We start from the raw sequence: 10,783 nt of genomic DNA, 5'->3' as shown, positions 1-10,783 counted from the left end.
GGACATTTGTCTCATAATAATTCATATTCATATTCGATAAAAAAATGTATATACTATATATACATACTTAAATACCTGCATCAAGTAAAATATTGAATGACAAACTTTATTTCATACATTAATACATAATTCATAAATAATCCAAAAAAAGGATAGCACATGATACATATAGAAAAGCCAAAATTTGATAGCACATGACTGGAATATAATCAAATACATAATGCATGAACAGAATCCACAATGACGTGGTAGGATACAGTATACAATTTAAACATGACATCTGTTGTCTCAATGCGTTTCGTGACTGTGTAAACTAATTAATAATTATTAATAATTATAAATAATATAAAATAAAAATACAAAAAATAATTAGGAATTATTAATTTATATTTAATTAAATAACTATTAATAAATAATAATAATCTTAATACTAATTAATAATTATAAATCATATCATATATATATATATATATATATATATATATATATATATATATAAAATATATATATATATATATATATATATATACACACACACATACATATATATATATATATATATATATATATATATATATATATATATATATATATATACACATACATACATATATATATATATATATATATATATATATATATATATATATATATATCATATAAAATAGTAATAACACATATATAAATAAATGTAAAAGAAATAACAAAAATCATCATAAATAAAATAAATGAATAATATGTAGTAATCCATAAATAATAATTAACCCCTACCCTTAAAAAATATATAAATAAGTTATTATTATTATTATTATTAATAATAGTAAAAGAAAATAATACATAAACACCCAACCAAAAAAAATTACTATAATAATAATAATAATGTATGTATTTATTTATTTAGTGTTAGGGTTAGAGTGTTTAGCTATTAATTTTTTTTTTTTTAAGGATTAGAGCTTTAGGTTAGGGGTTAATTATGTATTTATTTATTATTACTTAGTGCTCATTTATTGAATGTATTTATTATGAATTATTTATGAACATTTGTATTTATCTTTGTATATATTTTACATTTATTGATTATTATTATTATTAGTAGTAGTAATAGTAGTAGTAGTATTAACACAATACCAACAAAATAAATAATATTTAACCATTACCCCTAACCCCAACCTTAACCCCTTACCCTAACGGAAAAAAAAAAAAAAAGAATAATAAAAGCCAATGGAAAAGCTAAAAACAAAATGGAAATGCCTAGCAACAAATGATGCAATTATTGGCTAATAAAAAAAAATGCCAAAAGTTCAAAAACAATGTATAAAAACGCACCAAAATCGTGCATAAAATCGCCAGAAAAACGCTCAAAGACGCTGCGCTCAGGTGAGAATGCGGCCTAAATGTGCTAAAAGAAGCTCATATACCACATTTTGGACATCAGCCAAGTGCGTTTTGCGTTGAGTTTTTTTTTCCGCCTTTTTCACGCATTTTGTCGCACGGAAAACCTGTAGCAAATGCGTGGCTGCCAGCCGCGTTTGGGGTGCCATTAAAAAGTAACGGCACCGCAAAACGTGTAGGGAATTTTTGGCAGGTTTGCAGAAAAACGTGCTGCATTTCTGCTACGCCCGTCCGTGAACAGGGACTAAGGATTCAAGAAAACTTCCATGGAGCCCCTTCCAGCCTTCACTGAGAGGAATCTGCTGTTCTGACTACGGGACAGGAAGTGACGGGAAATCTCCCCAATGGGGACACAAATGGCAAAAAAAAAAAAAAAAAAAGTTTTGCCTTTAGTTCTACTTAGAAATTACTAAATGACTACAAATCCCAGCATGTGGGGGGGGGGGGGGTGTACTCTGCATCCTGCCCCCCTCCACCGAGAACTATAACTCCCAGCATGCACTGCCAGCCTATAGTAACCATAAGCTCTCCAGATATTCCCCAATCTCTATCCAGCCAACCCCCCCACAGGGAACTACAAGTCCCAGCACAGCCCCAGGAGAGCAACTGCTGACTGCCAGAGTTATTATTACATCGGGCCAGACAGGCAGTGCGCGGGGCAGCCCCGGTGACGTCACGGCGACTTCCCGGCATGCAGCGCGGCTGAGGACCCCGGACAGAGACTGCGGGAGGAGGAAACGGAGACGGCGGAGAGAGGTAATCACCGAGAGACCCACCGGAGGGTCCACCGAACTCCTCCCACTGTACATCTCCCCCTACAATCCCCATAGGTAGTCCTATACACACCCCACCCATATATTACCCCATAGCCCCCCCCCCCCCATATCACCCTATACACTCCCATAGAAGGTCCTATACACACCTCTATGGACTCCATATATGGTCATGTGTACACCCCCATATATGGTCCTGTATACACCCCCCATATATCACCCTATACACTACACTCCATGTATACACCTCTATGCACACACCTATAGACTCCATATATGGTCATGTATACATTGTGTACACCTCCATATATGGTCCTGTATACACCCCTATAGACTCCATATATGGGGATGATTACACTCCATATAATACTATAGATGCCATATGTATGAATGTATTCATCGTTTCCACCTTTTATATATACTCTCCATATACTGTCTGGTATACACTCCTATATGACCCCAAACATATATATATATATATACACACATATACAGTCCAATATAACCCCTTATATTACCTTTACGCTCCCTATATGAGTAGGGTATGTATTTTTGTATGTATAATATACAGCATACATATCCTACAATATGGACCTATAAACACCCCTCAAATCGCCCCCATAGACTAGAGGTCGAACGATATGGGTTTTTCTCTGGCCGATGCCGATATTTAGAAATCGCGGTGGCCGATGGCCGATATGTGATGCCGATTTTTTTGGGCCGATATATTTGGCCGATTTTTTTTTTTTTCCTTTCTTTTTTCCCTTCATCTCATAAAATCTAACAGTTAGACCCCTTTCACACTGGGGCGTTTTCTAGGCGCTTTTGGGCTAAAAATAGCGCCTGTAAAGTGCCTGTAAAACGGCTCCCCTGCAGTCTCAGTGTGATATCCCGAGTGCTTTCACACTGAGGCGATGCGCTGGCAGGATGTTAAAAAAAAGTCCTGCAAGCGGCATCTTTGGAGCGGTGTATACCGCTCCTCCACCACTCCTGCCCATTGAAATGAATGCGCACCGCAGCCGAAGCGCCTGCAAAGCGTTTTGGCAGTGGCGCTTCAGGGGCGCATTTAACCCCTTCCTCGGCCGCTAGCTGGGTTATAAGCGCCCCGCTAGCAGCCGAATAGCGCCTCTAAAATGATGGTAAAGCGCCGCTAAAACTAGCAGCGTTTTACCATCAACGCATGCCCGCTCCAGTGTGAAAGCAACCTTAAGTAATACAGACATTTTTTTTCATTTAAACATTAAACAAAACAAACCTTCAATCAGTTCACTTGTATGTATAATTTAGAAGAAAAAAAAAAAAAAAACTATCAAATAATAAATACACAAAAACAGGTAATCAAAACTTTTGGACGAAAAAAAAATGGGCTAACTTTACTGCTTAGGTTTTTTTTTTTTAATTCATTACTGTATTTTTTTTTTTTTTTAAATTGCGTTTGAAAGACCGCTGCGCAAATACCGTGTGACATAAAATATTGCAACAATCACCATTTTATTCTCTAGGGTCTCTGCTAAAAAAATATATATAATGTTTGGGGGTTCTAAGTGATTTTCTAGCAGAAAATACAGGATTTTGACTTGTAAGCAATAAGTGTCAGAAAAGATTTAGTCTTTAAATGGTTAAACTGAAAACTTCTACACAAGGAGTTTAGTCTATTGATAAAAAGAACCTGAAAGAGATACAATGTATCTTCTTATCAGACTTGGCAGGCTGCCCAGAGGAGGAGAGAATCCTCTCCACACATAACTTCAGGAAACTTGCATTAACTTCTATTACAGAAGTCATTTGCAAGTCATGGCTGAAGTTATAATCGGCCTTTTTTATCAGCACAATTGGCCGATGCCGATTAAGTAAAAAACGCCAAATATCGGCCGATATATCGGTCGACCTCTACCATAGACTCTCTATATATAAGGTCCGGTATACACCACATATCGCCCTATACACTCCATGTTTTCCAACATACTCCATATTTAGTCCTCTATACACCCCTTAGCAACCTATACACTCCATATATGGTCATGTATTCAAAGTGTATTACCCTATACACCCTCTATACCAGGGATATGCAATAAGCGGACCTCCAGCTGTCGCAGAACTACAAGTCCCAGGAGGCATCGCAAGACTCTGACAGCCACAAGCATGACACCCAGAGGCATGATGGGACTTGTAGTGTTGCAATAGCTGGAGTTCCGCTTATTGCAGATCCCTGCTCTATATGATCCTAAATACACTCCATAGCACACCCCCCCCCCGGTACACTCTCTCTATGGTCATATTTACACCCCATGTCTGCTTATAAACTCCATACACGCGCCTCTATAAACCCCATCCATATTACTGTATACATTTCATATATAGTCATATATACACACCCCAAAAAAAGCCATGGGCATGTATACATTGTTTACACCCCATATCTTCCTTTACACTCCATATAAGGTCCTATATACTCCAGATAACCCTACTACATATATGTTCCTGTATACACCCCATATCAACCAATATACAACCCATTTTACTGTATATGTTCCATGTATGGTCTTGTATAAACTCCATATTGCCCAATACACTCCGTGTAAGGACCTGTTTACACCCCAAATGTCCCTATTAAGGATGAGCTCCGGCGTCCGAGCCCGCCAGGAAGTCAAGTCTGCGCAGCGCTAATCACAATCAGTGAGACATTTCCCGATGTGCGGCTGCAGAGATCGGGAAATGTCTCCCTACTTGTGATTAGCGCTGTGCCGTGCCGACTTTCTGGCGGGCTCGGCACGTTCAGCATGCGAACATATATATAGTGAATATTGCTTGCTGGGGTCAGGGGTGTGTGGCATGCAGGGTTCAGGGGTGCGCTGGATTCAGAGGTGCATTGCGTGCAGGGTTCAGTGGTGCACTGGTTTCAGGGGTGCGCTTGCGAGCAGGGTTCAGGGGTGAGCTGGTTTCAGGGGTGCATTGCGTGCAGGGTTCAGAGGTGAGCTGGTTTCAGGGGTGCATTGCGTGCAGGGTTCAGGGGTGAGCTGGTTTCAGGGGTGCATTGCGTGCAGGGTTCAGTGGTGCGCTGGTTTCAGGGGTGCGCTTGCGAGCAGGGTTCAGGGGTGAGCTGGTTTCAGGGGTGCATTGCGTGCAGGGTTCAGGGGTGCGCTGGTTTCAGGGGTGCATTGCGTGCAGGGTTCAGGGGTGCGCTGGGTTTAGGGGTGTGTTGCTTTCAGAGGTGTACTGCGTGCAGGATTCAGGGGTGCGCTGTGCTCAGGGTTCAGGGGTGTATTGCTTTCAGGGGTGCATTGCGTGCAGGGTTCAAGAGTGCGGTGCAGGATTCAGGGTTGCGCTGCACGCAGGTTTCAGGGGTGCATTGTGTGCAGGGTTCAGGGGTGTGTTGCTTTCAGGGGTGAGCTTGCGCGCAGGTTTCAGGGGTGTGTTGCGTGCAGGTTTCAGGGGTGTGTTGCGTGCAGGTTTCAGGGGTGTGTTGCGTGCAGGTTTCAGGAGTGCGTTGCGTGCAGTTTTCAGGGGTGCGCTGTGCACAGGGTTCAGAGGTGTGTTGCGTGCAGTTTTCAGGGGTGCGTTGCGCGCAGTTTTCAGGGGTGCGTTGAGTGCAGGTTTTAGGGGTGCGCTGTGCACAGGGTTCAGAGGTGCGCTGCGTACAGAGAGCAGAGTTCCAGGGTGTGAGAGATGTCAGCAGACATGTCCACTGTCACCCGCCGGCATCCAATCTGGTCTGTTAAAAACAGACAAATGGTGATCTGTTCCCCATCCTTCCAGCGTATCGGACGGATACGGACAGGAAGTCCATTTCCATCCGACTGCCCCGTAGAGAACAGCGGGCGGCTGTGTCCGTTCTGCATAGTGAACACAGACCTGTCATCCGTCTGCTCAGCGGGGATCAGTGGAGAGATCCACTTGGACAGATTCCGCTCAGTCTGAAGAGGTCCTCAGGCAGACAAGAGTTAAGCCTCGTACACACGATCGGATTTTCGGCAGGGAATTGTGTGATGACAGACTGTTTGCCAAAAATCCGACCGTTAGTACGCTCCATCAGACAATTGTTGGCCAACTTTCCACCAACAAATGTTGGATGGCAGGCTAGTAAATTTTTGGCACCAAAGTACAAACACGCATGCTCGGAATCAGTCCTCACCAAACACGACATTAGCAGAAGGTGCCCAAAGGGTGGCGTTCGTGTTTGTTGGCCGACAATTGTGTGCCGTTTTGTATGCGAGACAAGTTCCCGACACACCGCCCTTCGGTTGGCGAACAATCCGATCGTGTGTGCGAGGCTTAAGTCTCAAAGTTGTGGTATAAAATCTTGTTGGAAGTTGCAGAAGTCAGCAGCCGGTGTGTCCCACCTGAGCGAACCTTCCGCTGAAATAATCTCTTTTGGGTGGACTGGCCCTTTAAAGGATTTGCATGAAGTCCTCCGTTATTTGCTCTGATGCATTGCTGATTTCCCTACATTGTCCCTGCAGATCCTCGGTATGGTGAGCGGGAGGGACACAAGGCTCTCAGTGTGTTCTTTTATTTACAAATGAGGAAGTTGATGTGTCGGTGTACCTGGAGGAGGAGGAGGGGATTGGGGGAGGCAGAACCGGCTGTACTGGATGTATGAGTGTGTCAGGTGTCTTCTGTGAATCCTCATTTCTCCCCGACCTTCCGAACCGCCAGCATCCTTCCACATCGTGACATCTGCTTCTTTTCTGTCTTCTTCTCATTGATTTCAGAGTTATAGATCAGCTAAGATGGGAGAGAAAGCCCGACCCCAGTGCTACTTCGACGTGGAGATCAATCGGGATCCTGGTAAGTAGCCGTCTGTCCTTCTCTCTTTTTTTTTTTTTTTTTTTACTTAGCTGGTTCTTTGGTAGCAAGTTTTACCGATTTATGAACTATCCCTGGTTGGGAGTATGGGATGGTTTGGACTACTATTGAATACTATTTTTATATTTTACTATTTATACCATTTTTATACTTCTAAAAAATAGTTTGCATTTACCATCTTTATTTTGATTTCCTTTTTTTTTTGTTTTTGTTTTTATTGAAATTTTCATTCTAGAAATTTACTTAACGCGGAGTTCCACCCAAAAATGGAACTTCCGCTTTAAGGGAAGGTGAGCCCCTGACATGCAACATTTGGCATGTCATTTTTTTTGGGGGTGGGGTGGGGGGGTGGAGACCCTCTTTTTAGAGGGTTCCAGCTCCCAGTTCCCCCTGGCGCACCCGCGGCGCCGTAAGGGAGATCACCTCCACACCCCACACCCCCTCTCGGCAATCATCTGGGACACGTCACGTTTTTCCAGCTTTAAGAAAAAGAAAAAAAAAAACACAATTGGCAACATGGAAATGTACAATAAAGCACAATTTAAAACAAAATCGCAAAAGTATTCAAAAACGGCCGATCTTGGTGTTTCGAATGCTTTCAAGTGTAAAGGAAGGATTTGTGGTCTTGCAGACTCCAGGATCTCTCCCATAAAGAGTGCCTGTCACATGCCTATCGCTGTCACAAGGATGTTTACATTCCTTGTGACAGCAAAAAAGGTGATTCCCCCCCCCCCCGACAAAAACAAAAAAATCAAAGCAACAGTGTAAAAATAAAAAAAATGTAATTTAAAAAAAATTACATAAGAAAAAAACAACAAAATTAGCAACATGGAAATGTAAGTTAAATCTGCCCATGTAAATTTAAGATGGGTTACTGTGAAAAATATTAAAAATAATTTACAGGTGCACAATGGTGGTTGAGCAATAATAACCATAAGTATAAAAATAGAAAGAAAGGGGGAAAAAAAAGGGGGGGGGGACTTGGGCCTGTCAACAGAGCGTCTAATAAAATATATAAAAAAATATCAAAGGATTCCCCTTGGGTGGGATTTTTAGGGCGTTACCATAAATGATACAATGTAAGTAAAAAATAATTTTATTCCAAAGATCAAAAAGGTGACAAAATATATAAAGAAAAATGGGTTTTATGGTCACACAGGAGAGTTTTAGGATAATAAGGAAATCCAGGTTTTTCCATGAAAGATATCCAGGGGAGCCATACATCTTGAAAATCAGAGTATCGGTCATACAGCCGTGCCGATAATTTTTCCATAAGCTTGTTTAATTCCGTTACCCAATCTGTTATTGAAGGAAAGTGTTGAGATCTCCAATGTCTACCACCTTTTGTTAATGTAACAAAACAAAAATCGGGCATCTTTTTTTCATATTCAGAACTGTGCTGACCCCTTCTATCGAACGATCGATCGACTTTAGCACAGGTAAAACTACAGACTGTTTTTAACATGTAACCACTTCAATACCTGGCACTTTTACCCCCTTTCTGCCCAGTCCAGTTTTCAGCTTTCAGCACTGTTGCACTTTGACAATTGCGCGGTCGTGCAGCACTGTACCCAAACAAAAGTTTTAGCATTTTTTTTTTTTTTACACACAAATAGAGCTTTCTTTTGGTGGTATTTAATCACCTCTGGGTTTTTTTTATTTTTTGCTAAATAAACAAATACATTTGTGTAAAAATTAATTTTTCTTAGTTCTTTTAATTAAATTTTGCAAATAATCTTTCTTCATAAATTTAGGCTAAATTGTATTTATCACTTTTGAAAATAACCAAAATCAGTGTATATTATTTAGTATGTAGGAAAGTTATAGAGTCCACAAACCATGGGATATATATCTGAAAATCGTTCAATCCTGATGTACTGACGACCGATCTCATTTCTTGAGGCCAGGAAAGTACAAATACCCCCCCCCCAAATGACCCCTTTTTGGAAAGTAGACCGTCTGAGGTATTTAGTAAGAGGCATGGTGCGTTTTTTTAAGTGTGCTGTCCTCTTTTGGAACCCCTCATCATTATAGAGGTGAGGACCTCTGTAGGAACTTTTATCATAGAGGTGAGGACCCATGCTGCCCTGTATAGGAACCTCTCATCATTGCAGAGGTGAAGACCTGCGCTGTCCTCTACAGGAACCACTCATCATTATAGAGGTGAGGACCTGTGCTATCCTCTATTGGAACCTCCGATCACCGTAGAGGTGAAGACCTGTGCTGTCCTCTACAGGAACCCCTCATCATTATAGAGGTGAGGACCTGTGCTGTCCTCTACAGGAACCCCTCATCATTATGGAGGTGAGGACCTGTGCTATCCTCTATTGGAACCTCCGATCACCGTAGAGGTGAAGACCTGTGCTGTCCTCTATTGGAACCCCTGATTGTTATAGAGGTGAGAACCTGTGCTGTCCTCTATAGGAACCCCTCATCATTATAGAGGTGAGAACCTGTGCTGTCCTCTATAGGAACCCCTCATCATTATAGAGGTGAGGACCTGTGCTGTCCTCTGTAGGAACTTTTATCATAGAGTTGAGGACCAATGCTGTCCTGTATAGGAACCTCTGATCATTGTAGAGGTGAAGACCTGCGCTGTCCTCTACAGGAACCCCTCATTATAGAGGTGAGGACCTGTGCTACGCTCTATAGGAATCCCTGATCATTATAGAGGTGAGGACCTTCGTTGTCCTCTGTAGGAACCCTAATCATAGAGGTGAGGACCTATGTTATCCTCTGTAGGAATCTCCGATCACTGTAGAGGTGCTGTTCTCTATTGGAACTGATTGTTATAGAGGTGAGGACCTGTGCTGTCCTCTGTATGAACCCTAACCATAGAGGTGAGGACCCGTGCTATCCTTTATAGGAACAAAATATAGGTGTCTTGCGAGCCACAGATGGACTAATGCCTCTAAGGAGTAAACTATTTAAGCTGCAAGCACTGAACCACGTTTCATTGCGTGTAGATAGATAAAAAATATATAATAAATGTGCCCGCGCTAGTATAGTGTCACATATAAAATATATAAAAAATATTTTCACATATAAAACACATGTAATGTGATAAATAAAACCATACAGGTAAAATATAATGCAAAAAACTATAAATGATAAACCACCAAGTGCATATAAAGGTGCAATCGTGGTAGTAACTAATAAAAGTGCAACGTGCTAAAAATATAAATATCAAAACACTTTCCAGTGACAAATGAGTGTATATCCCAATTAATAAATACAAATCACAAAAAACGTGAATAAATAGTGTCCATAAAATGAATAAACATCATGCTTCTTCTGATGGGTGTATAAATCACAACACGTGAAAACTGCTCTCCCGTGACACCCCACATGTGCTTGCTCTCACCTTCAGTCCTGTGACACAGTAATTAAACGGTGTCAAAATAAGCATTGGGGCCACTCCTAGGCTCACTCAGGATACAATGATGCAAAGACACTCCTCCCAGGTGAAACTGCTAGGCTCACTCAGGTTACAATGGTGCAAAAACACTCCTCTCAGGTAAAACCAAGATCCAAAATCATAGAAAAAACAAACAGAGGGACTCCATAGTGCAATATAGCCAGGACATTTATTAAAGAATAAGCCCTCCAAGAGGGTACTCACATTGGATGGGTGCTAGAGTGCACCAGACTGTACAGGTAAAATAATAAGCAGCTGATTGTATGGCGTGCGGTATGGCATGTGCAATCCTCCTCCTCTGTTAACAGCTCCGTCCTACCCCTCCCCTTTTTTTTGACGCGTATTCGGCACAGGGGTTTCGTGCCTTTGTTATCCCCCAGAGGAAGGCACGAAA

General features: G+C 41.4%; 1 protein-coding gene across 2 annotated transcripts in view; it reads left to right on the top strand.

Moving 5' to 3' along the window:
• Positions 1 to 2,044: 2,044 nt before the first annotated feature.
• NKTR (natural killer cell triggering receptor) overlaps positions 2,045 to 10,783 on the top strand; it is a 92,314-nt gene continuing 83,575 nt past the window's right edge. For both annotated transcript variants that reach the window (XM_073629485.1, XM_073629484.1), the window contains exons 1-2: positions 2,045 to 2,148; positions 6,878 to 6,953. In XM_073629485.1, coding sequence (XP_073485586.1) covers positions 6,896 to 6,953 — 58 coding nt within the window. In that variant the 5' untranslated portion in view covers positions 2,045 to 2,148; positions 6,878 to 6,895. The remainder of the gene's footprint in view (positions 2,149 to 6,877; positions 6,954 to 10,783) is intronic.

The sequence above is a fragment of the Aquarana catesbeiana genome, linkage group LG05, assembly GCF_042186555.1.
Source record: "Aquarana catesbeiana isolate 2022-GZ linkage group LG05, ASM4218655v1, whole genome shotgun sequence".
Taxonomy (NCBI): domain Eukaryota; kingdom Metazoa; phylum Chordata; class Amphibia; order Anura; family Ranidae; genus Aquarana; species Aquarana catesbeiana.
This window is presented reverse-complemented; position numbering and strand designations above follow the sequence as displayed.